Source organism: Podarcis raffonei, chromosome 3, assembly GCF_027172205.1.
Source record: "Podarcis raffonei isolate rPodRaf1 chromosome 3, rPodRaf1.pri, whole genome shotgun sequence".
NCBI classification, from domain to species: domain Eukaryota; kingdom Metazoa; phylum Chordata; class Lepidosauria; order Squamata; family Lacertidae; genus Podarcis; species Podarcis raffonei.
The window spans coordinates 115,071-128,558 of record NC_070604.1 but is presented as its reverse complement, the minus strand read 5'-3'; the positions used below and the strand labels follow the sequence as shown (position 1 = coordinate 128,558).

General features: G+C 46.6%; 1 protein-coding gene across 2 annotated transcripts; it reads left to right on the top strand.

Moving 5' to 3' along the window:
• Positions 1 to 1,085: 1,085 nt before the first annotated feature.
• Positions 1,086 to 9,017, top strand: LOC128409817 (trypsin-like). 2 transcript variants are annotated; one of them, XM_053380240.1, is made up of 6 exons: positions 1,086 to 1,355; positions 5,013 to 5,117; positions 6,578 to 6,728; positions 6,961 to 7,214; positions 7,593 to 7,732; positions 8,769 to 9,017. In XM_053380240.1, exons 2-6 carry the CDS (start codon positions 5,075 to 5,077, stop codon positions 8,916 to 8,918), a joined length of 738 nt encoding a protein of 245 aa, XP_053236215.1. In that variant the 5' UTR covers positions 1,086 to 1,355; positions 5,013 to 5,074; the 3' UTR covers positions 8,919 to 9,017. The 2 variants fall into 2 exon arrangements, with proteins under 2 accessions (XP_053236215.1, XP_053236214.1); XM_053380239.1 differs by lacking the exon at positions 1,086 to 1,355 and adding an exon at positions 3,969 to 4,317.
• Positions 9,018 to 13,488: the final 4,471 nt, after the last annotated feature.

Sequence of the window (13,488 nt, the reverse complement as noted above, 5' to 3'; positions counted from 1 at the left end):
GTTCCAAGGGCTACAAGGGAAGGACTGCAAGGGCTTCTCCCATAGATTTGTAGTGGTAGACTAGCATAGATGGTCTGATCTGCGGGTTTATTTCGGGCGCTATTCCCCCCCACTTCCTCCCGCCCCTCCTGATGGAATTGAGAGCTGAAGATGGAGCACGAGAGAAAAGATACAGAACTGCAGCAGCATCTTTGTAGCTTGGACTTCGTTTTGCGCGAAAAGTGGTTGCTGCTTGTAGTTATTTAATTGCAGTGTTTCATCAGCTGGTGTCTTGAGCAGCAACCTCTGGAAACGAAGGGCTAAAAACCGGCGCTGCTCTCCCAAATTATGTGGTCCCTTTTAACTTCGTATTTCAGCTGGTTGACTAAAATCCCTTATTTTGGCTGCTGATCCCTTATTTTCAAATCTGTAAGTTGACAGCTATGTTTCTTGGAAAACTAACCAACAAACTGAAACTGATACGAGGACAAATAGAAGAAGACGCCTTCACCCTGTATGGCTCCCTTCTATCACATATACAGCCCAAGAAGACAATGACAAGAATCCACCAACAGCAAAGGAATCCCTCTGGCTAACCTGATTCAAAAACACCCCCAGCCCCCACTCACACACCCATGGCCAACCCCAACCTCTCCCACCACCAAAGGAACACAAGTGAATAGTAAAGAGAACCTGCACAAACGATGCTGACGCCAAACCCCACAAATGTAAAACAGAAACATCGCCACCTGACCCTAACCCCACCCACCATGGCCCCCTCCACCTCTTTCCCCCTTTTCTTTCTAATGTAACACTACTGTCTCAAAAAATGAAACTGATCTGCAGAATATGTAACTTGAAAAAAGAGACATTGCACATACTTTTGTAAATCAAGAAATATTTAATAAAAATACGCTTTAAAAAACTTATATATTTGCTAAAAACTTTTCTGTGTCATTTTCTGTAATAGTTAGCTGATGTCCTCTGTAATTTTAATTCTTTTTTACTGTACATTTATAATAGTTGTAAAAAGCTTTGGGACTTTATTATGAAATTGCTGTATGAAATAATTTTTTCTTAATTAAAAAAACTATTAAAAAAACAAAACAGCTAAGGTCACCTCAGCGCTTTCTCTCACAGCAGCAGCAGCCACGGCAGAGGACCATGCAGGGCTGTTGTGCGCATTCCTCTCCACAGCCCAACCTCCAGCTGCAATGGGGTCTCATAAGGCTGGCCTGGTTTGTGGCGGTGGGAATCCGTCTCTCAAACCAGTTTGCAGGAGGCGGCAGTCGGAGTGAGCTTCATTGCTGGGCTGTTGTAAGCTGCTCCCTTCCAGCTCAGGCTCTGGTAACGAGTTGTGTTGGGATGGGGAAAAGGTGAGATATATATCACCTATATATATATTACATATATGATATGTGTGTGTGTGTTGGCCCAAACCATGTAATGCCATGTGAGTTCGGAAGACTGGCCTCCTCTGAGCCCATCAGTGTGGTGGTGGTGGTGGGGATCCACTGGTTCCCAGTTGCACTTATTGTACAATCCTGGATTTCTCACCTGATTTCTAAACTTGTGAAGCACCCTGAGATCTTGTGATGAATTGTGGAATATAAATCTAATAAATAAATAAATAAATAAACGCTTCTTGGTGTTAGAGATACAATCCATGTAGATATGTGCCTTCTCACAATGCACAAACATAGCTCCAAAAGTGATAGCGGCTAATAGCAGCCTTTTAAAATTTAAATGCCCCCGCCCTTTAAAATTTAAAGGAAATAAAATCTCCTTGTCATGGAAATGCAGTTCCTCCTAGGTAGGATTTTAGTTGTCTTAAATATACTGTCAAGACCAGAGATAAGCAGTAAGGCACCTAAGAGGTATCACTTTATTGATTTAATTAATTCTACAGGAGCAGGTCAGTAACTCCAGGTCAAAACCCAAAGGCCCCAGGCCTCGAACATATGCATTGCCAACCCTTTTATACAATTTTGTAACTTGTAAAAATTACCAAATGTGTCAAAGCAATGAAACGAATGTGTGCATATCAGTTTTATCTCTGTTAATAGCAATATCCTTTATTGCTGTTTATATCTGTTTATCTTATTGATACATTAGCCTCTGCCATGTCTTTACCCTCTGAAGGTTGTGGATTCTCCCTCATTGGAGGTCTTTAAGCAGAGGTTGGATGGCCATCTGTCATGGAGATTCATTTAGTTGAGATTCCTGCATTCTCGTAATTTTGAAGAAAATGTAGCCAATCCACCTCACATTTTTTAAATGGAATGGTTCAGCACAACCAGCAATTTTTAAAGGAAACTTGTGGAGTGTTTATTGTAAATTGAGCCTTTCACTGCAACATGTCTACTCAGAAGTAAGCCCCACTGAATTCAATGGAGCTTACTCCCAGGTCATTGCGTAAAGGCTTGCAGACTTTTACCATTTTTGACCCTGGTGAAAGAAAGCCTAGTTTTGCCCCTGCAAGCAGCATTATTGATACAAATGAAGAATATCATTGCAGACCTCCTGCAAACTTGCCCCTCCCAGGCCTTGCAGAGCGGAAGAGAGGGAGGAACCTTGGCTCCCTGACTTAGTTCTCTCCTACATGAGAAGGGCAGGAGAGCCATGCATCCTTCCCCTGCAGCCCTGGGACTCCCCCTTCTCCCCAGTACACCTCTGGCAGAATGATAGAATCATAGAATTGTAAAGTTGCAAGGGACCCATGACAGATGACCAATGTTTAAAAACCTTCAATGAAAGAGAGTCCACATTCTCCTGAGGGAGAGTGTTCCACGGTCAAATAGCTCTTGCTATCAGAAAGTTCTTCCTGAATAAAGAGAAGATTCATCAGGTACTTGCAGAGGGGAGAGACAAAAGCCACCCCTTCCCCTTTCAGGAAGAGACTTGGGAGTGTGAAGAGAATGATGGGAAAGGGGGAATGGATGGGGCAGTTGTCTAATTTTTAACTGTTTAAATGTCACTCTTGGAGTTGGGACCCGAAGGCCCTCCTGTTGGGGAAAGAAATAATGGAGAAAAGATACTTTCTGCTTGTGACTTCTGTGCATGAGGAAATCCTGAGAGACGCATAGGAGGCAGTGCACTTGCATCCTCTGAGGATGCCAAAGCTGAGGGCTTCTGATTTCAATTAACTGCTTGTGGCCTTCAAGCAGAAGGCTTGTGAGCCCCTTGCTGGGCTCCTGTCCTGAGCTGCAAATTTTCTGTGAGGTGAGTGAGGCTGAGAGACTTAAGAGAAGTGTGACTAGCCCAAGGTCACCCAGCAGCTGCATGTGGAGGAGCGGGGAATCGAACCCGGTTCACCAGATTACGAGTCCACCACTCTTAACCACTACACCACACTGGCTCTCAGTCTTTTATATGGAAGATGCCTGATGCATATCTGGCTCTCAGTCTTTTATATGGAAGATGCCTGGAAAACTTTGCCTGTAGCATTCCCAAATGCCAGCTTAATAACTGAGAGAGGAAAGTCTCTGAAACATACCAGAACTGCTTTGTTATCTTTCCACAAAATAAATACATCTATATAACACCTGTTGGTTGGATGCCACCCACAATCTCTGCTGAGGTTTGGCAAGATTCCAGGGGAGTCCCAGGCACTTACCCAGGGTCTGTGTTCCCTTGAGAATGAAGGCATGGAGGAGGCTGTTGTACCTTTAAGAAATATGATATATTGACATATCTACACCTGAATTTGGATGGAAGGAGTCCAGATCTAACAACGTGGTCATCCAAGAGGGGTTTGTTCCCCACAGCAGTGCAGCAGTGGAGTCCAAGGCATCTCTCCCAGCCTCCCTTCAGCCATCCTGCCAAAATGGTTCTCAGCCCCCAACTCTACATATGACATCATGCTCTGCTACCCCGGTAACATTCCAAACCTCCTGTCTCTGTTTGTACATCTGGGCATGGGGGAAGGACAGTTATCTTGCATTACCAATGGCCCTCAGTGACCCTGCATCACTTCTTAGTAGCCCTAGCGTAGCCAGGTTGTTTTGCATAAGCTTGCCCATAATTCGTCTGCAGTTTGTATTTTCCCTTCATATTCCAAATGGATGCTTTATTTGAGATTCCTGCATTGCAAGGGGTTGGACAATAACCCTATGAATCAAAACCCTATCATTTATTATTTTCTTGGGGTTGGGGGGGTTCCCCTCTCAAATTCATAGAACACCTATATTGCCGCTAGAAGAAGTTGTTCAAGCACATGTCAGCAGGATTGCTGCTCTTGAGGGACAGGCTCCTCGGACTTCCTTGAGTGGGAATTGACCTCCTGAGGGTGACATGAACATGTTCCTCATCAACAGCACCTGGAAGAGCTACCCAAAGGTAGATGTTGGTCTATGTCCCACTGTCTCCGCCCTGGCCCGCCACCTAAGGATGCCAGCTGCTGCAGCATATGGCTAGGCTGGCTAAGCAATGGACATTATGTTTATTTCAATGAACTGAATAGAGTGAAAGATTATGAGTCATGGGGGCATGGAGAGTGTGTGTATTAACAGCGCTTGGTTTATTTTTTTAGTTGCTAATACTGTTTTATAGATTATAAATGCTTTGTTAATCATATAATATGACTTTTGTTGTAATTGTAATGTTTAGCATATTTTTGTTGCCGCTTTGTTAATACACTGGTACCTCAGGTTACAAACACTTTGGGTTACAAATTCCACTAACCTGGAAGTAGTACCTTGGGTTGAGAACTTAGCCCCAGGGTGAGAACGGAAATCGCGCACCAGCGGGAAAGCGCGCCTCAGGTACCACTGTTGTGTTTTCTAGGCTGTAATTGTTTTTACTGATGATTTGTTAGGCTGAAAGAGCTGCTCAATGCCCCAATGCTGGGTCTGAATACGAAACACTCTGAAAACTTGGGGAACCTGCAGCCCAGACCTCCTACAAACCCAAAGGAGCAGCAATCTTATCTCCTTCAGAAATGTTACTAAAAATAGCCTAACTGCATGGACAAGAGTCAATGTGAAAGCTGTGCAAACATTCTTTCTTCTCTTCTCTCCATTCTGGGAGATTAGACGACTTCCAGGTGCACACAGGACTCCACATTCTCAGTGAGGCCAGTTTGAGAGAAGAGAACATGCTGTGGCTGGGTTGCAGTTTACTGCTGGCGGCTCTTGCAGGTACAATCCCCCCCGCAAAAAATCTGGACAGTTTATCTGCCCAAGAATAGTCATGAAATGTTGGGTGAGGATGAACAAAACTGCAGTACAGAAGCTGGAATGCAAATCCACGGCCATCAATCCAGAAGAGGGCTAAGATTTCAGTGTGCAAGTAGAAGTGTCCTGGCAACAGAGGAGGGGAAGGAGAACCAGGCAGTTAAGCCAGGAAACAGAAATGCAGGAGGGCTATCTCCATTATCAGTCATACTCAGATTTAACCCACTGATATTAATGGGCATGCCTAACTTAAGTCCACTGATTTCAGTGGGACTACTCCGAGTATTACTTAGTTAGATACAACCAAAAAACCCACTCTCTACACTGACCATTCAGACTATTCACCCAGTCCCACCTTATTAAAAAAGCTCAGTGGTGTTAGACTTACCAAAGCAGCATTTGGTCAATCTGTGCTGTCCATCACTGAATTTGTTCTGTAACAGTGTGTGAAACTGACATATCCCTAAGCAACTTGGTCCCAAAGTACCATGAGACCCCAAAGTACTTACTTTCCAATGTGACCACCAAGATCTGTTGATGGGGCACTTCTGCTGGTCTCCTCACCCCAATGAACCCTGAGGTTTAGCTGGACGTCATTAGGGATTGAGCCTTTGGTGTGGCAGCCCCTGCCCTGTGGAACTCCCTGCCACCAAGAGCCATCCCTCCCTTCAGACATCTTTTGAAAACTTTAATGTTTAGAGAAGCCTTTGTAACATGAATCTTATTTCATAGTATTGTAGAGTTGAAAGGGACCCCTAGGGTCATCTAGTTCAATCCCCTGCAATGCAGGAATCTCAACTCTGTTAACTAATTAGTATTTATTGGCATTTTAATAATGTTTTCATGCTGATTTTATTCATATATATATATATATATATATATATATATATGTGCAGGTTGTAAGAAAATAAATTAACAGCTCATGTCAGAATAATTAAAAGCAGTCAATTATTTGGGCTGATTGTACAAAGAGGAAATATCACTATTATATGGGGCAAACCAGCAGTGTACTATAGTTACTGTTTTGGAATAGTCTACAATAATACATTATTATCTTTCCTGTGATTTAATATCGTGGCTTTTATTTTAGCAGTATGAGTGATGGTATGTAGAACTCTGGCAGAAATTAATCAGGAACAGTTGCTAGCTACACTTACTTGCAATATGAGACCAATAATTCAAAGGATTCCTATGCAGGGAGATGGAGGTGGAAAGCAGGATATGGTGGCAAAAAGTTGAGCCTTTGTTTACTAGCAGGAAGAGATTGCATGCAGCGCCCTCATCTAGCTACCGTAGTCTGGCTGACAGATGCCATGGGATAGGCTGGATGCCATTTCCTGAGTTCACGAGGCCACATTGCATTTTAGCATGTTCCTAACCAGTGAAAAAGTCTTGATTTTTTCCTCTACCAATTATATATTGAGCTGTTGCAGCTGCTGAGAAGTTGGTTGGTAGTGCCAAGTGCCAACAAGATTCTGTGCCGTGGCAAGTCTCCCTCCAGTCAGTGCACCATGTCTGCAGTAGGGCCCTCATCAGCCAAGAATGGGTGTTGTCCTCAGCTCAGTGCAGCAGGAGGTGGGTATAAGCCTGCTTCACACCCTTTGCACACAATCTGTCTCCCACAGGGAATAAAGTCCATTCTCTGCTGTTGGCTGCTCTGTTCTCATTTGAAATAGGAGGGCAACTTGTGCATTTGACTGCCTGCCTACAAGAATCCTTGAGGGTGAGCAATGAATCTTTCAACCCAGGCTGAGGCAGAAAAACTCTAGGGAGAACACTATTGACCCACCTGCTCTTCTTCCAGCAGCCCAGACCACATGGAGGTCTGGCTTGGCCTACAAGTCCCTGAGACTCCTCCTAAGGAGAAGCAACAGGTCATTGCTGCTGCCAAGCTGGTCCCTCATAAGCAGTTCAACAACTACACACTGGACTATGACATCATGCTCATCAAGCTTGCACAACCAGCTGTCCTGGGTGAGCTAGTGCAGCCCATCAGTTTGCCCAGCCAATGTGCCATAGCTGGGACCCAGTGCCTGGCTTCAGAATGGATCAGCAGCAACTGTGAGTACAGAGAGGGTGGTGCTGAGAGACTAACCAGGACCAGCAACAACTCTGACAGACTGGAGCAGGGGGCTGCTGGAAGATGCCCCTCTTCGTGGCCATGGGGGATTATGGTTGGGATGCGCAAGGGGGCACTGAAGTTCCTTAGTGATGCATGGGATAAATGACACCATGCAAAAAAGGGAAGGGTAGATGAACGGCAAATGGTGGGAGGGAGGCACCAACAATTCATTGTACTATGATAGATTCATGGCAGGTGGCAGTGCCCCCTTGAAGCAGAAAGAGCTCAAGGAGAGAGGGGTGAGGCCTGAGCATAAGAGTCTCCCTCCTGCCTTGCCCCAGGCAGCTGCTCAGGATCAACATATTTTGGGCTTACAGCTGATGGAACAGACAACCTTCTGCAGTGCTCCTACCTTCCAGTCACATCTGATGCCACGTGCAACAATGCCTACCCAGGACGGTTCACTGACAGGATGCTTTGTGCTGGACAGCTGGACAGCAGCCAAGATGCCTGCAAGGTGAGGCTCTTCTCTTTTTACTGGCAAGTCCAGTGATTGGGGTGGGTGGGTGGGTGGGTGGGGAGCAAACAACAGAGGCATACCTTGACTCCCTTGTGATCTTGGCCAGAAGCTGTATCAGTACATCTGAAGCTGGGAGAGACCATGGACCAGAAACTCCAAAAGTTTGCTTTCTGTCACCTTTCATGCTCTGCCTATGATTTTCTCCATGACCATCAGGACTGCTCTTCTTCGTCTCCCCCTCCCTCTCTTCCTGCAACTCTCACCTGCTGTCTCTATCTTTCTTCTATCCAAGTGCCACTTGGCACTCCACTCACAGTTCCAATAGCATCACTGGCCAACCTGGGAGATGGTCCTGCAGGGCTGATGAGATGGGTGCCTAGAGGAGCCTGCATGCCTTGCCTGGCCTCCCAGATGGGCATGTGTGCTCCTAGCCACTCCAAGCCATGGGTGAGAGGTGCGGTTTTGGTAGCCCCCTGAGCCTGCACTTTTTGGTGGGAGGTAAGGTTGTATAGGTGTCCCTGATTTTGAGTTCAGTAACATGGTCTAATTATGTGCATCCACACACCATATAGATGAATGCTTCCTTTCAGACTAGAGCTGTCTCCAACCAATTCACTCACAAGCACAAGCATGCTCCATAGGCAGGCTAGTAGCTACTGGCCGAACATTAACCAGAACTAAACAACAAAGCATAATATATTTGAAAAGTACAATGAAAAGGCATGTGCCAAATTCTCCCCATATCAAAGTTAAATAGCATTTATGTTATTCCTACATTCTTGAGAGGGCCAGAGGGGCTGTAAGCGCAAGTGCACACCCACCCCAACAGGAGAAGGGAAATTCTCCAGCTGCAAGAGCCAACCTCTTGGGACCACTCAGGAGGTACTTGTGGCTGGGGAAAGCCTCACACAGCTCCCTCTCTCCTGTTGCAGGCAGTGCTCCAGGGCCTGAGAGTTCAAATAACGACAGTGAGAAATTGCCATGATTTGATCCTGTCCCCTGGAGAGTCCCAAAGCTGTTGTCTATGTCTTAGGGAGATGTGGGCAGCCCCCTGGTGTGTGAAGAAGCCCTCCAAGGACTGCTGTCCTGGAAGAAAAGCTGCAGTGAAGAGAACCGGCTGGGGCTGTACACCAAGGTCTGCATCTTTGAAGACTGGATCCACTACACAATTGCCAATAACTGAAGAGCAATAAAGCCAGATTGAGCTCTGACCTGGTATCTCGCTGCTCTGAGAGAGACCCTGTGATCTGGCACCACCAGCAATGCAATGACTATACAGGCCTGGCTACTGTGGAAGAGAAGGCTTCTAGGAAGTCTACCCCCCAGTCTGCCCACCACCAGAGGAGTCATGGCTGAGGCAAGGGAGCAGAATCGAATGATTTGCTCCCTCACTCCTCAGCTTCCGGCACACCTCCTGGAATGGCTTGATTTCACATTACGGTAGATGTTGGTTAGGTTTTACCATGTAGGTGAGGGAATATATTAACTATATTTTATTCCTCCACAAACCTGGCCAACAGACAAAACATCAGCTTATCGCTTGTGTTTAGAAGCACAGTGCCGAGCATCTTAAACAGTAAAAACAAAAGCCTTTAGGCTGATCTCCCCCTTCTGTTACCCTGTTTATTATAGAAACAGGCTACCGACTGAAAAGTATGGCTAAAACATATAGTTTACTCACAGTCAAGCACCTGTCCTTACCAACAACAGCAGTAAAAATAAATGCAGGTAAAATACTTGTATTTACAGTGAAAGCAGCCTCAGGCATGAGCCTGATGGTGGAGCAAGCAGATACAAGTCTTCTCCCATTGGCTGGTTGAAGAGAGAGAGAGAGAGAGAAGGAGGAGAAAATACTTCTTTGCTTCTTCCCTCCTGAAATATACTCAGAGTCGCAAAGTGATTTCATGCTCTTTATTCAGCTCATAGTGGTGAGGAGGAATGAATGAAAGTCCCCTCAAAGTATCTGCTTTATATACATTATTTACACAATGGGCTGCACATGATTGGCTAATTCCGGAATTCTACTGTAAGCCAATCAGGTTGTGGATTCACTTCTATCTGGAGCATGATTGGGTAGTTCCTGCCAACCAATCATACTGCTGCATTGTTCTAGGACCAATCAGACTGCTGCATTCTGAATCCTATTGTTCTAGGACCAATCAGACTGCTGCCTTTTGGATCCTATTGTTCTAGGACCAATCAGACTGCTGCAGTTTGGATCCTATTCAACTCAGTACATAACACCTCCCAAGAGAGGAGGTGAAATGAAATAACACAGAGCCTTCTCTACCAATTGCATTGGTCTGAGTCCACCTAACAGCAATACTGCTCTGTGATTTTAATCCCCACACTTGCTTACTAGTAAGAATATGCATTTTTAGATTTGATTTCTAAACTCCCACAATATTTACTCCATGGAGCAGTTTCATTAGCATCCCAGCCTTCCATGGCCTAACACAGTCAAAGCTCCATGAAAGAACCTACCACACCAGCACCCACCTAGAGCTGGCTCTGAAGTCTGCCTGTTTGTGAAGTGAGGCACTTGGGGTGCTCAGAGGCCCGACCCCTCCAACGGATGTAAGTTGCAGAGCTGCTGATTTCCATACCCCCTAAGGTACCCATCTCACACACCCCTCTGCAACGTCACTGTTTCTGCCAAGAAAGTGCCTGGTAGGTTGAGGCACAACCTCTTCAGTTCTTTGCTCTTCATCCAAACTGGCTATCAGTTGTACTTAAGGAGGCCACCCAACAGTCCCTTGCCTGAGCTAAGCCAAGCCCCCTTGCCCACCTCACCAGCTTCTTACAGACATCTCAGTTCTGTTTTCCCATCATTGCCAACCACAGAGATGCCAACTGAGAGTGCCCACAAATGGCAAGTTTAGTTGAGTGTGCTCATACGCTCTGAAACAAACACCAACTGATTATCAAAACACAGCATCCTTGGAGGTTGCTACTGCTGCTGAAAGCTCTTAACTCTGTCCCTTGATAAAAACAGGGTTATGACAGGAGGGATGCATTCCATTGTCTCTGCAGGCAGAGGCGGAGGAAGGGGGTGCGGTGGGTGGGTGCCACCCTGGGCATCACCACTGAGGAGGGTGACAAAATGCTGGGCGGCACTCACCACGAGGCCTGCAGCATGCCCAAACCACCAGTGGTCAGGACCTCATTAGCAGGACCAGTGGTCAGGGATGATGGGCCTTGTATTCCCACAACATTGGGTGACCCAAGGTGGAGAAAGGCTGCTCTGCACTGACTGGCAACCACTCTCTATCTCACACAAGGCAGAGATACCTGGGTGCATTGGGTTCGCTGATGCGTTTGGTGCAGAAGTTTCCCCTACGCAAGTTGCTCTCTCTGTGGTCTTTGTGGTCTTTAAGAACAGGCGACAAAGTCCACGGCCAGTCCTTTGGCAAACACACAGGGCAGAAGTGAAACCAATTGAATCATCTGAAGCAAACTTAACAATAATACAAGGCTATGGCTATATGCACACTAACTTGAAATGAATTTTGTTGAGATCAATGTGACATTTTGGAACCTGGGTGAAACTATCCTGAAAAGGGCAAGTCAGCATAGAAGTCTTTTTTTGTCTTTTGTCTTTACATGGAATGGCTGCAGGTCTGTCCTGCACATTTTTCTGGAAGCAAGTCCCAAATTTATGGGTTCAGGGAAAGGCCCAAAGAAAAAAATCTATGCCAATCCAGGCTATTTGCCACAGAAAGGCCTTCATTTGGCACCAACACCCAAGCTAAACACTCTGTCAGTTTGCCTCAGATTCTAGAGAATTGTAGGCTTCAGAGATCCCCAAGGGTCATCCAGCCCACCCCCTGCAATGCAGGAAGTACACTTTGATTGCAACTGACACTCACTGTTGCTCATGAGCACCAGAAGCAGGTGTTGTCCCCTTCCAACGAAAACCCAATCTGTTTTTGGAGATCTGCACACACCTCCTCAGGTTGGGCAGGTGGCCATGTTTCCATTTCACTATTTCATGAAAAGTATGTGTTGCTTGATTGTAGAACAAAAAACCTCAAAGCAGTTTACAAAACCAGCAAAAGCACAGGCAAGCGCAGCAAAATCCTTGGCAGTGAGCATGGGGGGGCAGGGGGCACCGTGGGATTTTCACTTGAGTAAATGCAGGACGGGATGCCAGTATGGCCGAGAAGCATAGCTCTTGCAGGGGGACCTCCATGGACAGATGCAACCTAGCAGGGAATGGGCTAGGTTGGGGAGGGGGGCGAGCGAAGACCAGAAGCTTAATGCTGTGATGCAGCAGCAGCAAAAAAGGCGAATGCTCTTCTCGGCTGCCTCCACAGAAGTCTAGTGTGCAGATCCAGGGCCCAAATCCTGGAGAGTCAGTGTTCAAGTTCAGAGGCAAGAGCATTTATGTTGCAGGCAAATCCTCACTGGTATCTGCAAGGGGGGCTGGGAGAGACCCTCACCATGCCACCTGAAGAAGAAGAAGAAGAAGAAGAAGAAGAAGAAGAAGAAGAAGAAGAAGAGGAGGAGTTTGGATTTGATATCCCGCCTTTCACTCCCTTTAAGGAGTCTCAAAGCGGCTAACATTCTCCTTTCCCTTCCTCCCCCACAACAAACACTCTGTGAGGTGAGTGGGGCTGAGAGACTTCAGAGAAGTGTGACTGGCCCAAGGTCACCCAGCAGCTGCATGTGGAGGAGCGGAGATGCGAACCCGGTTCCCCAGATTACGAGACTATCGCTCTTAACCACTACACCACACTGGCTCTGAAGCCCTGGAGAGCAGCAGCCAGTCAGTGTAGAGGTGGTGTGGCATAGTGGTAAGAGCAGTGTTTCTCAAACTTGGGTCCAGACAACAGCTGGGAAGAAACAGTGGATCAGAATGTCGGTCTAGGGCCCGGGAGGCTGGGGTTCAAATTCCTGTCTGGCCATGAAGCTCACTGGGTGACCTCGGGCCAGTCACTCACTCTCAGCCTGACCTCCCTCGCAGGGCTTTTGTGAAGACAGAATGAGCAGGAGTGGCAGAGCCTAGGAAAAGGGACGGGCCGCCTGTCGTTCTCTCACTTTAGCCTGGGGGCTGATGCCGTAGCTGGTGAAGGCATACTGGCAATGCAGCAGCCCCAGGTGGGTGATCAGGAGCCGGCAGTAAGCGGTGAGGAAATGCCAGTAGAGAGCTTGGTCCAGAAACCAGATCTCAGAATGCGGGGTGACAACTGGAAGAGAGAAGAGAGACTGCAGGATGAGAAGAACAGACCACCCCACCTTTCAAGGGGGCCTAGGGATGACGAACTGGGCCTCGGTGCTTTCTGCAAAGGATAAAGGCGTTTCCAAGGGAAATTCATCCTCTGAGGCCCTTCTTCGGGTGCCTCCTCCCCGAGAGGAGGGTGGCTACACAAGAACAGGCCTTTTCTGCAGTGGCCCCCGTTTGTGGAAGGCTCTCTCCAGGAGGCTCGCCTGGCACCTTCGCGACCTATCTGTAGGCGTCAGCGAAAATGTTCCTCTTCAACCCAGCCTTTGACTGATTGACACCTGATATCTTTCTAATTATGTTGGGTGGGGGGATGCTTGTTTTTCTTCTTATTTTTATTATGCATTTTGTGTTTTTTTATATTGCAGTTTTAGGTGGTAAACCGCCCTGAGATTTGTGGATGAAGAACGGTATGCAAATTTTAATAATAATAATAATAATAATAATAATAATAATAATAATAGGGAAAGATGAAAGCCAGGCATAGCTTGCTTCAGGAAGACTTCATCACAGGCCATGATAGAGAACA

Bases quoted from the DNA above. Each gene is read 5' to 3' on its own strand.
- LOC128409817 (XM_053380240.1), top strand. From the start codon at position 5,075: ATGCTGTGGCTGGGTTGCAGTTTACTGCTGGCGGCTCTTGCAG. The intron at 5,118-6,577 runs GTACAATCCCCC...TTATATATTGAG, and splicing joins ACTGCTGGCGGCTCTTGCAG to CTGTTGCAGCTGCTGAGAAG. The intron at 7,215-7,592 runs GTGAGTACAGAG...TTGGGCTTACAG, and splicing joins AGAATGGATCAGCAGCAACT to CTGATGGAACAGACAACCTT.